This window comes from Mycteria americana, chromosome 8 (assembly GCF_035582795.1).
Source record: "Mycteria americana isolate JAX WOST 10 ecotype Jacksonville Zoo and Gardens chromosome 8, USCA_MyAme_1.0, whole genome shotgun sequence".
NCBI lineage: Eukaryota > Metazoa > Chordata > Aves > Ciconiiformes > Ciconiidae > Mycteria > Mycteria americana.
The window spans coordinates 18,931,514-18,948,391 of record NC_134372.1 but is presented as its reverse complement, the minus strand read 5'-3'; the positions used below and the strand labels follow the sequence as shown (position 1 = coordinate 18,948,391).

Sequence of the window (16,878 nt, the reverse complement as noted above, 5' to 3'; positions counted from 1 at the left end):
CAATTAACAACAGCGAACCCATGCAACGATATCACTGGACGGTCTTGCCTCAAGGCATGAAAAATAGTCCCACAATATGTCAAGTATATGTTGCAAGAGCACTCTCTGGGGTTTGAGAACAATACCCACAAATACTAATATATCATTATATGGATGATATACTCATTGCTGGGGCTTCTGTAGACAATTTACAGTTAGTAGTAAAAGACACAGTTCAAGCATTACAGAAATTTGGATTAAAAGTGACACCTGAGAAGGTGCAAAAGGAACTCCCCTGGCGTTACTTAGGATGGAAAATCATGGAACATGCTGTTGAACCTCAGAGAGTGGCCTTGAAGTGGGAAGTCAGCAGTCTAAACGATGTACAAAGAATACTTGGTGCCATCTACTATCAAAACAGATAACGGGCCTGGATACATTAGCCAGAAAAACCAACGCTTTTTACAGCTATGGGGTGTAGTACATGTAACAGGCATTCCACATTCCCCACAAGGCCCCACGTGGGAAGGACCTTATACATTAATAACACGGGGTCGAGGATATGCTTGTGTCTCCACAGAGCAAGGACCACGCTGGATCCCCACTCGATGTGTAAGACCGGCCCTTGAAAAAGCGAATCAAAAAGACACCGACAAGCCTGCCCTTGCTAATGACATGGGGACTGCTGACGCTGATGACCATAACAGCAGCGAACCCCATGTCAACGATAGCCTGGAACAGTAGCAACATATGGGTGTCTTTAGCAGGAACACTGAATCAAACTGCTTTTTGTGTATCCATGGAACGACCGGAACAACCATTCCATACATGTCTTGTAGGATTGCCTATAGATGAGATAGGGTTAATACAAAAAGAAGCAAGTGGAGTGCTAGCTGCAGGTAAAGGTTATTCTACCACCAGTAATGTTAGTGCCTGCTTTGAGGATTGAGATAACTGAATCATTGTTAAAAACTGGGTTATTGGTTATCGATATATTTTTATGTACCTTGTTGTTTGTTTTATGTACCTTGTTCAAGGAATGTTGCAGAAAATGGTGCAAAAATATATGTTGTTGAAAAACAAAAAGGGGGAATTGAGGAGGAATTAGGCATTGCGGGAGTGAAAGGGTTAACAAGATTGAAGTACTGAGGGTCCAGGTCACATCCAAAAAAAGGAGACAGTGTGTCTGGAACACCTTTGTTGTGGGGGAAGGAACTGCAGGGTTGCAGGGAGACAGCCAATCTGTATTAGGAGTATTAGCTGAAGGGACACATGGGGGGCGCGTGGACAAGACAGGTAGACGAATAAGAGTTCTCTCAGGAGCGCGTGTATAAACAATTAGAAAGTATATAGGCCATGGAATATTTTCAATAAAGGGTCTTCGATTTACCCCTCTATCAGAGTCCGTGCATCAATCCGCTACAGAGCAGTTTAGCTAAATACAGAATTTGCCTGGAATTACGTGAGACCACAGATGAAACTTTGTGACTTGGTGGCAATGTTAGTTTAAAGAGTTCCTGAGTTATTTCCCAGCCCTTGCCTAGTCAGTCTCACCCTTCCTCCACAAAGTACTGCTCCTGTCCTTAAATCCTCTGGCTTATTATAGGAATGTGAGAAGCAGTGAATGGAGACAGGGTAATACCACTCTTTTTTTGTTTGTTTTGGGTTGGTTTTTTTTTCCTTACCAGAAAAACACTGAGTTCAACAAGCACAATTTGGAGACAGTATGCTGGGGTTTAAATTTCATTTCCATAGAACTTCGGGAGTACTTAAAGCTTAGCACTTGCTTAACTGCTTTACCTGATATAATTCAAATCCAGTCGGTACATATTTGCAGAATTCTTTGCACATAGTACACAGACGTGTGTGTTTTGTACATATAGCTGTCCACCGAAATCTAATATCAAACCTTTTTATAAATTTTAGGTGAAAAATGTCCTTTCCAAATACAATCTGCAAACCCAAACTAGTTAGCAGATGAATAATCTCAATAAATATATTGTAAAAATGTAGTAATACAGTGGACAACTTTACTGTTGGATCATGTAAATAAGAATAATGGCACCCCAAACACCCAAGGAACTCTAAAAGTCATACAGAAACCACTGTAACATTAATGTTCCCAAATCACAGGAAGTAGTTATATACTTCTGCTGTCACTTGTGTCTAAAACAAAAACTTGGAAAATTCTCGAGTTGCAGACTTTTTGTTTGCTCATTGGTGCTCTGAATTCACACTCCAGGGTTTAGGTTAGCCCTTTCTCTATCATGTTTGTTGATGTTATTCCCCCTCTAAGCAGTTATTTGGGATAACAGGCCATTCCAGCCATCACCTGTCCCACATGGCAGCAAGGAAATAACAGCAGTATTAAAGGATTAATCTGATCACAACTGATGGCTTCTGTTTCACTCATGTTCCAGAATTTTCTTGTTTCTATCACTGCATTTCTAACTTTGCTTTTGTTTAAGTACTCCCAGCCTATGCTATTCATAGCCTGCTTGACTGCTTCGTTTTCATATTATTAGTTGTCATCAACAGGTTTTTCCACAGCTATGAACTTATTTTTCCCCTTCTGCGCAGAGTTAGGAATGTTAAATACACTTCAATGGAGGGAAAAAAAAAGTCCCGACTGACAGTAGTCTGAGGACTTTCAACATTTAAGGGCTACCTTACTAACTTGTCAGGGGATAAAAGACATATTTATTTGCCTTTGCATATTTATTTGCATAAATACTAACATCCAAAATTGCATAAATTCACAATATTTGCTGTAAATAACATTCTATATGAAAATGAGAAATAACATATTGCAAGCAAACCTGCAGATGACTCACATTGTCCTATCCTTGCTTGTGGGGAGAAGATGACAGGTTGTCATGCTCTTTGGCTGCATCCAATTTATACCAAAGTACTTTAAAAATACTGAAGGATACACATGGTGTACCAGGAAAACAATGACCGTTCTGCATGCTTGCTTATCACATATCTACTTAAGATTCATGGAGACAGGATTACATAAATCCAGATTTGAAGAGTATCTTGCTCCATAATGAGCCAGAGTTAGCTCATATTTGCCACTTCCAAGCAGAACAGGAGATGATGTTGTGGTCCTGGAAAAATGTTCAGGTTTTGTAAGCTTTGCATTTTTCCTTAGAACAAATCTGGGATCAATAAAACTTAATGCTTAGACCAAGTAAGAAGTGAACTCACCTCTTTACTATTGAGGTTGCATGTGAGATGACATATAAGTTAAAACAGTCTCAGTTTATAACATCTTTTAGAGGTGTAACTCTGTACGCTGTCTACCAGGGTACTATGAGTGGAGATGGCGCTCTGTGCAAAGTGAGATACTTTTTCAGAGAAATAATTAAATAGGCATGCTAGTCCTATCAAAGAACCTGGGATTTTAGAACACACAAGACTAACCCTGTTGCAACCCAGTAAGTTTTCTATAGGTGACAAGAAAAGTGTCAGATAAATTTTGCTCTGAAGTTTTCCTATTATACAGAGGCAGAGAGATTAAATATTTGATGGAAAATAGTACGGGTCATGTAGCATCCCAGGAATTGGTAGTTTCCAATATTTGCATCTGCATGCAGGACACATGTTTGTTCACCATCTTTTACAAGTGTCATTCAGTCCACATAAAGAGACATATTTCTCATTTAGCATGCATGTTTGTATTGTTAACCTGCTAGAATTGCATAGGAATTAACCCAATAAAGTTAAATGAACAATAATGCTCATTTTGTTGCTCATTAAAGTAGGTCTACCCAATTTAACTCAAAGGAAGATCTGTGATAAGGCCAGCTTGTTAGTATTAATTTTAACTCATCCTGTAGAATTTTGTAGTTATATGATTTTCTGTTAAATTATGTAATATCATCTGAACAACAAAGACGACCCTAAAAACCTCACCTTTGTGGAAATGTTACCTATTTCACTACAGGAGGGAAATCATCATGCAAGTTCAGGGGTTAAAGAAGTCTGAGCATCCCAAAGACATCCCCAATCTGGCCAAGGAACACTTGTTTCCAGTGCCAAAATCAAAAGGCAGATCCAGGGGAATTCCTCAGACCTGAGCTAAATAGGGCTATTCACAGTTGTGGCAGGCCTAGGGTAGGGAAGGATCTCAGAATACCCTCATTTGCAGCTGAAGCCACACTGTCCCCTACAGAAGCCTACAAAGCAACAGACAGAGAGACTGAGTAAATATCAAACCCTGCATCCTTTCTCCTTCCATGCAAGAATTGTGCTAAACTTTTTTTAAAAATAAGAGTAAGAGAGATTAGCTATCTGCCCACTTGTGATACAGTGAAATGCAGGTATGTCTTATGGGCATGATGGTTTAAGTCAAGGTAGATGATGGCATTATCAGCATTAAATAACCAGGTTTCCAGCTGACAAGGAAAAAAAAGATATTGTTCCACCTTCTTTGAACTTCTTGCATTCTTAGCATTCTTTCCATAAATCATTTAATAGCTGCTCTATTCATAGGAAAATGTATTGCTGAAGCTAAAAGGTGTTTGCTTTTTTCCCTCCACTCTCATTGGAGGGAAACATAATAAATTAAGCCTGATTTGCATGCAAGTTTGCATACACAAAACTCTTGTCATGAACTAACAAACAATAGGCTGCTCATGTCAGAACACATTGTTCAAACAACAGCGTAAAAAATAGCTACTGAGCTGTAAGGCACATCAGTATTACCCTACTGCTCTGTGTTACTCGTACTTTGTCACAACAAATCTACACCACTACAAAGGCAACAAAAAGAAATAAACTCAGCAGCTTTGTACCTCTCATCGTGCTGCAGTCCAAATAGCCTCCATTGCTTTGTGGGACATCCTGAGAAGAGGAAATTTTGGGTCCTAGATGAACCTGTATGCAGAATGTATGGAAAGCTTTCCCTGACGACACAAATGTTACCCCTCTCTTTCAATGCGCTGCCTGGAAGCGTACATCAGTTCATTTATTGGGCAATGTATAATTAGCTACTATCTGTGTAATGTTGCCATGAAACTTTTGGCATACAATGTTGAGCAGATTGCTTCAGCAACTGGTGGCATTGCAGGAGTAAAAGCATGTTACTAGTCCAGCTGGACATGCTGATATCATAGGTCACCTACACAATTTCAAACACGGGGAAAAACTTTCCTGATGTGGCATGTAGTTACATCAGAGCTTCTGACAGCTCTTCATGGAAAGTATCAGCATGCCAAGGTTTAGCTTTGTTTACCTCTTGGAACTACACATGCAGAGGTTGATGCTAACACCTGCTTAGTGCCTGCTTACCTTACTTATCTTCTGGAATCTGCCAGAGGAACAGAAGCAAGGGGAGCTAATTACTGTGACTCATTACTAGTAACTAGGAGGCAGCGGGAGAGATTTTTGGCTGGAAAGGATTGAATGACAGCCGTAACAGTTCGGGGCAGTTACCTAACCAAAGCACACCTAATATTTGAAGAATAGTGCTCACAGTCTTTGTCACATAGTGAAAGCATATTTAAAAAAAATTTAAAAGACATTAAGTGCAGAAAGCTTCTGTCATCCTAGGGTTAGGGTGCTCCCTTCAGATTGCCTCTGAAACATTTAGCAGAAATGAAGGACCGCTTCCAACATTAAGAAACTGTGCAGCAGGCAGACTTCACTATTTGTTCTGGCAACCATTTCCATTTAAAATGCACTCAGCTTACACTATATAAGCTATTTGTTTTCCTATGAGCAAAATGCATATATACAGAATTTCCTAGCCTCCTGGTTCTATGATTGTATGAACTGAGGTAGCTGATTTTGCACTGCCTCTTGTACTTTCCCTTGTGACTTTGACTCTGGCTGTTGTGTGAATGTGCTGCCCTACTAACTGCAGGTCTGATCTGTTTCAGCCTACTATGGCAATCCTACATGCCCACTATAATATTTAAATCATTCACATTCCCCACTTCATCTGCAGTTGCACCTGGTGTGAAATGGACATTTAACAGGTAAAAGCAATGCCATATGACATTTTAAGGACATGAAGTTAATAAGCATGGCTCCTAAACTTAAATCTGGAAACCCATCCAGAGAGCTAGAATACTGTTAGGTAAGTTAAGATACAGCAAGGATGGTATAGGCAATTCAATTATATGGATCACAAACTTTTAACTGGGACCAAAATGATTAGTAGCTCAGTTATATGGTATTCTATTAGTTTTGGATTGCATCACTACCCGCTCACATGCATCTTTTTTACTCAGAGAAGAATATATACCTATAATACCTCCTTTTCCATGGTTGTCAGAGGTGGGATTCCATGGGATTACAAGTAACAAGGGTACATCTGTTCTAGCAGAAAGGTTATAACTGCAGCATAGAAAGCACTCATTTCCTAAGCACGACCTAAGAGCCTGTGGTAACAACAGCTTTGTTGCTTTGAATTAAGAGAGGCAGGTTAGCAACTGTCATCCATCCTAAACTTGAGACTAAAAATGAACAGTAAGAGATTGAGAACAATTAGAGGGACAGATGGGAGACAGATACAAATACTTTCAGAAAAAAATCTAAGGATTGTGGCTTGAACCAAAAAGATCCTGGTCTAATTTAGCATGTCCTCAACAATTTTTTTTTTCTTGGCATGTTTATGTTTACTCATATGCTTATCCTAAAAATTGGCTCAGGCTTATGCTATTCAGCTGTTCTGTTGATTATTCCAGTGACGATAATAGGTTAAAAAAATGGGTTTTATTAAGTTAAAAAAGGGGTAAAAGATCAGATCAACTCTGGCTTGATTTTTGTGCTACTAATTTAAATCAAAGCAGTTAGATGGCCTGCTTGATTCGTGGCCATGCTAAGAATATCAGATTCCTAACATCAACTGGAGACATAAAATTGTAAACTAAAAAGCTGGTGGCTGTAAAATTGCTGGAGCAAGAACAGAAAAAGGAAGAGCAAAAGAAGTTGAAAATAAGATCTTATTAATGTTAAACAGGATTATGAATATGCTCTGCTATGCACATGCACACCCTACAAGTGCTTTAGACACCTGTAAAGATTCTTCAGCTCTCCATTCATTTAGTTTCTGCTACTACAAAGAGAAAATTAAGTATCTGAGTTCCATGTACCATTTCCAGTACTAGATTTTGGTAAAGACTTAGCAGGCAACAGGTTCAATTTTTGCTCATCTGACAGTCATTTCTGACAAAAGACAGTGTTTATCTCTCTGAGCAGAGAAAAATTTCAGTGAGTGGGGAAGCATTTTAGAGGGGTATATACCAATACCATTGTAAAAGAAAAATCAGGAAAAATAATCCATCAGTTAATCACTGCCTTACGCCCCAATCCAGCAAACTACTGTGTACTTGCAGAGGCCTTCTGAAGCCAAAGGGCGTTAGAGGGGTTCTGATGCCCACATGTTGGTAGTGTGCTTTGCAGGGTGAGATGCATCAGTCAGTGATGGCTTAAAGAGGCAAGGAGCTGAGTCCTCCAGTTTCAGTTTAAATAGAGAGGATATGGGGTTCTTGGTACTTTGCAAGACTACTCCACAAGAGATTTTATCAAGAATCTTTGTCAAAGGAACAATTAATATTTTTTTACCAATTAACTTAAATAGGAAATGAGTAACATGCAGGTTAGAAATTAGGATTAGCTACTTCTAGAGTTGGCTTGAATTGCCGCCTTGCTTCTTAAAGAGCAATGGATATCGTATGCTGCACAAGACTAAAACAATAGTATGCTGCAAAAAGATTTGGAGAGGAATGCTTTTAGGTTTTAAAAAGAATTAAAACCAAGCTGAAGTAAAGCATAATTTGTACTGCAATTTATCCAACACAAGACACGCAAAAATTAGTTTTAGAGAAGTATTCTGCAAATTAATTTGCACAGGATATCAGCAGGCAGTATATTGTGCAAATCCGCTCAGGAAGGGTTGTTTGGGTAGATGAAAGTCCTTACCACCTTACAACTAGATCCGCAACAAAATAAGCAAAATGTAAGTGTCTTTCTGTCCAGGTACCGACAGCCCTGCAGGTTCCTGGCACATGACAAGTACCAACTGAGATGTGCTTAACAGCAATTCCTCCGGGACTACAGCAATACAGATTCTTGCAGTTGTCAGCACTTAAAGCAGGGAAAGCTAGAGGTTATGAGAAGTGTACAGCAGGCTCTTGGTTCATACTTTACAGATCTTGAGGTGCAGGTACTTCGGCAAAAAATCACATAGGTCTGGGTCAGCTGTTTCTAAGTTCCATTGGAAACAGTTGTAAGGATTGCTGTAAAGTGCCATAAACTGGCAGTTATGACTTGGCAAACCTACTGGGAAGAAGTTCAATATTTTCCTCACCTGGGAATGTTTTCACATGAAGCAACAAAGAAACTATTGACACTACTAAACAGTGAAGAATTTCATAATGCATCCCATCATGAGAGAAAGGTTAGTGCATTGTGATTCAGAATGTATCTGGCAAAGTCCCCATTGCTATTTGCTGGAGAAGTAAATACCGGCAGGACTGGAATGTGATTTTCCTTTACAGATACCTGCACCACACCTCTTGGTGTCGTCTTTAAACAAGGAGTAACATTTAAGCTCTCATCAGTTTGTCATCTGGAAGGTCAGGCATTCCAGAATCCTACAGTTAAATACAAATCTTTAAGCCTTGTGGTCTAGCTTTACTCTTCTCCTACTTTGTAAGAATATTAGTCTTAGATGTTTGTTTTATAAAGCAGGTATGAATGAAACCTAAGTATTTGCAGACTCTTTTTACGATATTTTACACAGTGTCCTGCATTTCCTGTTTCTAATATTTTTTTCATGCATGATCAAAGAACTAAGAAGGTCATGCTACATTTGGAAAACTAGGTAAACAATAACCAGGCATTTATATCATTAATTGCTTACAGAGCATTGAAAGAGTGTTCATCACTGTTTCAAGAGGCTGCAGCATTTTAGATTTTTTTTTTCCTGGTGTGTGATTTAGAAGTATCCCATTGCTTACAGAAAGAAACCATGGTTTGCAATGCTACGCCAAATTTTTCCTCTTTCTTACAAAATGGTTTCACAGGACAGTGTGTGCTGATGTGCCACTGATGAAATGGTGAAGGTTCTGTCCCCCAGCCCTGCAGCCTGTCACAAAGCATGATGCGTCTGCACACTGAAGTCTCTCATCATGATCACCCCAAAATTGATTCAGCACAAACTATTTAGGTTAATGTTAGCAAGTCTTAGTAGCATTTTTCTTGAGCCTGGTTCACTCTGACTGAATCAAAGTAAGAAATGATTACTTAAGCATTTGTGCAGGTAGAGTTATCAGGATGCAAAAGGCACTAATCACCTACAGGAAGGGGTGATGAGTGGCAGAAAGTTCACATGCAGGCAGAACAGTGAAGCAGCAGCTTCAAAGAGAATGTTAAACCCCGCATTCATAATCTATGCAAATCATTACCATTAATAAAGTAAATACCAGCACAGAATGATCTTTGACTACTTTGCCTAATCCAGTAAAAAGCTCCACAACAAGCTTGATCCTTAAAATAAATATGAAGCACAGAGTAAATTGCCATGCATATTAATTACATTTCCTGCATATTGACTGTAACAAGAGATTTAGCAGATCTTACTGCTAACAGGTCTCCATTGCATCCTCATGATTAGTGCAAACTTTGGACCTAATGTTGCTCCTGTGTACCCTTCTCCTAAGCTGCCTGCAACTAGCTGATCAACCAACTGGTTTGGATTTGGCAGATGAGCGAGTCTCACATTTATGTTACCTCGTGGCTTCATTTTCCTTAAATCTAGTGGGTTCTTTTGTTTGGTTGTGGTTTTTTGTAAATAAAGATTGTTGATTACAAAACATTCTGTTCGTAGTGTAACAGCTTTAGCAAAATTTCTTGAGTTTAGATGGGGGTCTACCTGGACTGCTGGGGCACAAAGGACCCTGAAAGCTCCATGTTCTCAGCTAAAGCAGCACCTTGTATTGCAGGACTCCAGGGTTTGCAACTGATCCCATGAGTAGGTGGAACAACCTTGAGGCTGTGGTACAAGGGATCTCTGGCTGCCCAAATCTCTGCTGTGAAACCTCAAATTGCTAGCATGGTTTGGGTTTTAACACCCTCCCTGGTACCAGAGCCAGGGCTGAAGAGTCAGAGGCTCCACTGCTGCAGACCCAGGACATAGAACCAGGAAACTGTGGAATCAGAACCCAGGGAAGGTGTTTCTGATGAGGTCAATGACAGTGAAGCTGCCCCAGGGATTCAGCAGCAGTATACCTCAGACATACGTAGCAACTCATTACTCATTTATCATTAGTCAAGACACCCTGCCTGCCAGTGAAGTCTTCTAGTATTTGCAGTTTTATTATGGCAGAAGGAAAGCAAGTAGTAACCTATTCTGAGCACTTTAGGGCTGGATGTGTTTGTGGTAAGATGGGAGCAGCCTTTAAGAGTTAACTTGACGTTTAATCCAGGAACAAATAATTGCAGAGTCATGGAACACAGTGTCCACAGTGGTATGTGAAGATAGCTGCATCTCAACAAGAAACACACTCTAGGAAAGAAATAAGCAATCAATAATCTTTACAGACAAAAGTACTCAGAGTTCTTGTAGTCCAAATTCTCTTTTCAAGCTGCATCAATCAGTAAATATGTTTGTAAACCAGACTATAGGTCTGTAAAGATCACCAGTGTTTTAAATATATTTTAGTTACAGGTCCTAGTTTAATGGGTTCTTTAATAACATACTTTAAAACAACAAAAAAAAAAGCCAAAAAACCACCCCTAAAAAACCCCTACACCTTTTCCCTCCAAAAGTCATATGTTTACCATACTGGTAAAATACACGAATAAGAGCATTACCTTTGACAGAGCAGTGCTGCTGCTCATATGAGTAGTTAAGTTTCCCTGCAGGTGCTAGACTGATGTGCAGTAGCTCCAGGAACGTATCCATATGGCTGGTTATCAAAGCCAATTCTCTCTGAAAACCACAAAAATACAGATGAAGAAGAGTGCTTCTAATTTGTTTTGTTACAAAGTAGTTCTGTTTTGAGGAGAAATAGGATTACAGCCCATGCAATCATCTTTCCACTCCTCCTTGAACAGAAGCTTCATCAGCTGAGCTGATGTGTCAAGCCAGCTGAATGGTCGCAGGGGAGCTAATTAATCTCTGTGGTCAGGGAACCCACTGGAAAACATACCTTTGGCTGTGAAGAACTGGCATGTTGGCAGCACTTCCTCATGAGGCGTAAGCTGGAAGTGGTATTTGGTTGACAGTGCCTGGGAAGCAATGAGGCAAACTCTTGTCCATTTGCATACCTATATGGATTTCCTTTTATTATTTGGGACTGGGAACTATGAGAGTCAAACAAAATGCTGGGTGACAAAGGAGTTGCTTTTTACTATCTGCTGTTGTTTAGCAACATCATTCTTCTTAGCATAATTTGCACCTTATTTTTCCCCACACATGCTCTGTAAGTCCATAAAAGAACATTTTTCATTTCAGCGCTAAAGAAATCAATTTCCTCTCAGTTTTGTGAACTATATACTCCACAGGAACTGTATTTCTTGGCAATTTGTTGCATGTCTGCTGAATCCAAGACATACCAGGACTGAGTGAATGCATTTCTCAGTTGTCACATGAGCAAGTCTCTGTATAACAAATGCTGCCAGCTGCTGAGTTGCAGGGCATGCTGTGGCCCACCTACTGGGCTGAGATTCTTGGAAGGGCTGTAAAATTCTGCGGGAAGGAGTTACAGCTCTGGCCTCAGCATGTGCCTGACCAGAGAAACTTATACACAGCAGAAGGACACCACCAGAAGGTCATTTTATTTTTTTCTTAAGCAACAATGTTAGCAGTGTAGGTACGTTTCAACTTCCAAGTGAAAACTTATCATAGTGGGTACAAAACTATGAATAGTCAGGGCAGCCTTGATAGTGAAAAAGTTTAAAAATAAAAAATAAATAATAAGTAAGAATGCAGAAAATATTGCAGTCATATTGGCTAATTAGCATGTGAAAATATAGTCTGGTTTCTGAAATTTTAAATGATCAGCACTACTTAGCCTCAGCAGGGAAACTCTAAGGATGATTTTTATTTAGTGGTAGTATTTTGCGTAATAGCAGCCAATTGTATTCCTCGGGCATGCAAATTTTGATTGCCTAGACATATGCTATCTCAGTCTCTGACCTTCTGTGACTATTATACTGCTCTTTCCTCAGGCAAATTGCTCAAGTCAAACTATTAAGGAGACTTTTAAAGACATAAGTAGTATAGTACACACACACAGGTACACACTCTTCTACACAAATGCTTTATTAAAAATGCTTCTGGGGTGGCCCATAACAAAACTATACCCATGTAGAGTTAAAAAAAAAAACAAACCAAGACAAAATGGTATCTATTAGAATGCATTAATATGTTTTCTATCATTCCAAAAGTCTGGTTGGTGCCCAGATGTGAACAGTTAAACTTGCTGCCTATCTATGTTGTAGGCTACCCAGTTTAAGGTATTACTCTCCATAAATGTAGAACTTGATTCAAGTCTTGTTTTGAAAAAACTTGATATATATTTTGAAATGGTGTTTGTGGCTACAGTAGAGTGTAGGAAAAATAAGCATTATTTCTAATATTTACGCAAGGACAAACAGCACGGACTTTTACAAAATGAAAAAAAACCCCAAACAGTACAGGGACTTTTTACAATATCTGCAATTGATGCTCTGAAAGATCCAGCCTTTGGAATTGAAACTCAGAGACGGTTAAACTTTCTACCTCCCTTTTTTTCTCCCCTACCCCCTTCAATATTAAAATTCTTTACTCAGTAGAAATGACTCACGTAGAATGTTAAGGTAGAACAAAAGTATTTTCTTCTTAGAAAACATGTATTAAATATATATACATTCAGGACATATCCTGTTTTCCTTATGTGAATAGATTTGCATGTGTAAGGCAAAAAAAAAAAAAAAAAAAAGGACCCTGTAATTATAATTGAAAACTTTAAGATCCAACTGCACCAGCAGAAGACAATTCCATTACATTTTGTTATGCTTCCCTTCAGTTTCAGAATGACTGTTGTGTCCATGATGATGCCAGCTTGCTTCACAGCCATATTTCCCTTGGGGTTGAAAGGGGATCAAAATTTAGACAATGTATGCACTAGTATTAGAGAAAACCAAAGACAGCACTCACCATTCAAGTGTTGGTTGTTACTCACTATACAGTAGTTTTTATTATAGATCCTTCAGTGTCTCAGAATAACTTTAGCCAAATAAGAACTTGCTAAGCATGTCTAGTACAGGCAACCTATATCAGTAAGAGAGGATATTTAGAGATATAACCACATTTCTATTAGCACTTTAAAAGCATAGCGATATTAGTACCATGCCAGAAAAAGCTTCATGCCTAAGGCAAACAGTAACTTCTCAAGGATATCTGTAGAGGACCATGGTTGGCAGCAATACAAGCAGTGTCTCAAGAGAACTCTTCACTACTTTTGCTGTTATGATTCCTGATTTTTTATGTGGGGCTGCTGAGTGTGGAGTGTTTGCGATTTGAATAAGTATAATGGGTAACAAGTTTGCGGATGTCAGAAGGTAGGATGCAGTGTGGGTCCCAGAGACAACAGGCTAACGCTAATCATCTGCCCACAGATCATTCCCTATCATAAATAGCTATACTTTGGTGTCTTAGAATCCTTCATTTAAACCTCCGTTCCTTCCCTGGAATACAGAGTGTTATTTGTGCTGATACTGCTGTAAAAATGGGTGTTAAACTGGTTGAGCACAGAGTTGCTGTAGCCAAGGTGGCTAGAAGGCATAGAATTGGACCACTCTCCCACACCATGACTGGGGATATTAGAGAGTGGAGAGTAGGAATTAAAGCCTACCATATTCTGTCCCATTTTGTCAATGGGTTCAGAGTTGAGTCCCAAAGGCACTGAGCGGCTCACTGAGTTAGAGCCGTTAACATATGCAGTCATACTGGAGAGGAAGTTACTGAGGCATGGGCTACTGGAAGATGGAGGTGGAGATCCTTTCTCAGGTGAATTGTCAGTCCCAGGTGATGAGTTCTCCAAGATATCCTGATGCTCTACAGCTTTGGGGCTGCTAGTCAAGGCACTATCCTCTGACTTCTCAGATGCAAGAGTAGCAGCACTAGCCCCAATGTCAGACTTCCTTTTCCTCTTCCTGCGAAAGTTTCCATTGTCAAACATCTTCTCACAGTTCGGGTCCAGAGTCCAGTAATTCCCTTTTCCTGTCAAAGGGGGACAAAAGTACATTTTTAGTTTAAAAATATGCACACAGACAGCAAAGAGCAGTCTCCTAGGGCTTTGAAATGTTTCTCTCATTTCACAGAAACAGAACAATTGCATGAGCAAAAACTATACGTATTTTTTAATCACACAAAAGCAGAAGTCTCTTGAATTCAGAAAAAAGTGTAAAGTTTTGGGCTGTATCCTTTATCCCTGACTTCACACAGGTAAAACTACAGGTGGAGCCACCGGGAGGGCTTGTTGTTTTGTTTTGTTTTGTTTTCTTGGTGAGGGAAGGAAGTTTTCAGTATATAGCTGGTCCTCTGAATTTACAGCAGAGAGTAATCAAATCCCATACTGGGCTGCTCCTCCAGATTCAGTGGGGTAGGATAGGTTTCTAACGAGACAGAACCAGATTTTTGGCCCTCTGTGGCAGCATAATTGAATGGCTTTCAAATGTTCCCAATGGTTCCCAACAGCTATTGATAGAAAACAATAAATAAAGGAACAATCTGACAACGTATCAGCCAAGGGGTTGGAAACGGCAGAGGTGTGATTCCAAGCAAAACTCTATTTGAAACAAACAAAATAAAAGCAGCCTGCTCTCCTCTTGAGAATTATTGTTGACTCCCTAAAGCTACTGGATTTCTTTGACAAATCTGAGTTTGCCTTATCCCCTTTCCATTAATTCCCAGTTAAGTTTGACGTAAGTCGTATGCATTACACCAAATGGGTTTTGAATGTGACTTGCTCAGTTAGACTGCTCCTGTTCTTGCTGAGCTTCATGCTCCGCACATTGATCAGTCCTCAGGAAGACCTAGGGCAGTAAAGAATCCCCTTCCCTGCAGAGATTTAATAGCAACACTGATTTAGACCTCAACTATGCATAGTTGCCTTGTAGTTCAGACCTATGAAAATAGAAGAGCTACTATGTGTATGACCTGTACCTAGGCTATTATGTCTCCCTACAACATATTAGGCATTTTTAAATTAACCAAGTTTAATTAGAGGCGGGGGAAAAAGAGGGGGAGAGAGCTATACCTGGATCATCTTCGTCTCGGGGCACCTTCTTGAAGCAGTCATTGAGAGACAAGTTGTGCCGTATGGAGTTCTGCCAGCCAGCTTTGCTTTTGTTATAAAACGGGAAGTTGTCAGCCACATACTGGTAGATCTGACTGAGAGTCAGCCTCTTTTCGGGTGCTCCATGGATAGCCATGGCAATAAGTGCAGAGTAGGAGTAAGGTGGTCTAACCAACTTCATAAGCTCTTCTTGGGATGGCAGAGGAAGCCAGCCAAGGTCAGTTCCTCCCAAGCCGTGCATGTTAGGCAAGAGCTGCCTTTGCATCCCGTAAGACTGAGGAATGAAGGGACTGGCATTGGATCCTGGGAGATATGGTGGTGGGGTAATGGAAGGTCCATTTAGCCAGAGGTAGGGATTGGGAGTGGCGTTGTAATCCGTTGTCTCAAAGGTGCTCGGTCGCTGTGGACTAGGGATGTTCTGTGGATGGAAAAAGTTCTCATAGTAGATACTCATCTCTGGAGGTTCTTGACCAATGTTTGGAAATTGTGGGCTGCAGCGTGGTGAAGAGTGCGTTTGTGGATCAAAGGAGCTCATGCTCTAATACAGGCAGCTGATAAGTTATGACACACCTGTGCTAGTGCTCCTTTCCTCAGACAGGTGCATCACCTGTGCCCTTCCCTACGTACTTATGCACCTGTAAACGTTTCAGCTTGTGCTGCAGGCTCCACCCCACAACCCTGAATGGCTGCAGATGAGGACGATATCCTTTTTGGAATGCTGGCAGTCCCAGCCAGTCACTGATGTCACATCAACCAAACCTGAAAGTTACAACTGTTTATCTTCTTAAATGAATGAAGGAATTTTCCACTAATGTGATGCACATAAAGAAAGCCTAAGGTGCCTTGAAGTTAAAACCCCTCATCAGGGATCCTCCTCTTTCCACCTTTCACAATGAAGCTTTAGCATTTAGTATGTCTTTCTTTTTAAAGAAAAGCTATTTTGTGCTGCTGCTAGTAATACCTCAGAATAGAAGAGCCGTTGTCACTCGTCAATGAAACGGTAGGCACATATATATACTTAAAAAAAAAAAAGAAAAAAGAAAAGGTCAGACCTCCTTTTCTTTCTGTAATTTTAATTGCAGAGTTGCTTGTACTTCCCCCTAGGCAATCACAGTACTACAGGCAAATTCTGTAGCTGGTTACTCACGTGAGTAATCTTACTGATATAAATGGAATTACTCCCTAATGTAAGGATTAATCTTGTGAGAAAAAAATTTCAAGCTTAATCATCAAACCTTTCTTTAGAGCTTAAATTGTTGAACTGAGATGGGAAATCATTATTTGCTGCTTCCTCTTTGCTGCAGGATTGGTGCAGAGAGCTCATAAAACCTCTTAGCAGACTTTCCAAACAGGAGGGAGGCAGGGTTCAGCACAGCTCTTTTCGGCTAAGTTCCAATAACTTCATTTGTATCTACACAGACAAAAGTTGATTCCTTAAAATTGAGTAACAAGGAAAAACCTCTAGCCCTTTTATAACTTGGAAAAATACTTACTGCCTTGCATGGCACCCTGCACTTTTGAAGGAGGAAAAAGGAGAGCTGCAATCTCACCAACACCTGTCTCAGAATGAGAACAGCTCTTACAAATGTGTCACTGCATG

At 40.0% G+C, this 16,878-nt stretch overlaps 2 protein-coding genes across 4 annotated transcripts in view; both read right to left on the bottom strand.

The window, feature by feature from the left end:
- Window positions 1-16,878, bottom strand: part of SPDL1 (spindle apparatus coiled-coil protein 1) — a 367,882-nt gene that overhangs the window by 73,945 nt on the left and 277,059 nt on the right. The gene's annotated exons all lie outside the window — the stretch shown is intronic.
- On the bottom strand, window positions 13,647-15,813 carry FOXI1 (forkhead box I1). 2 transcript variants are annotated; one of them, XM_075509938.1, is made up of 2 exons: window positions 15,240-15,813; window positions 13,647-14,200 (listed from the first exon to the last, which is right to left on the bottom strand). In XM_075509938.1, exons 1-2 carry the CDS (start codon window positions 15,811-15,813, stop codon window positions 13,647-13,649), a joined length of 1,128 nt encoding a protein of 375 aa, XP_075366053.1. The 2 variants fall into 2 exon arrangements, with proteins under 2 accessions (XP_075366053.1, XP_075366054.1); XM_075509939.1 differs by having other exon boundaries at window positions 13,647-13,921; window positions 15,243-15,813.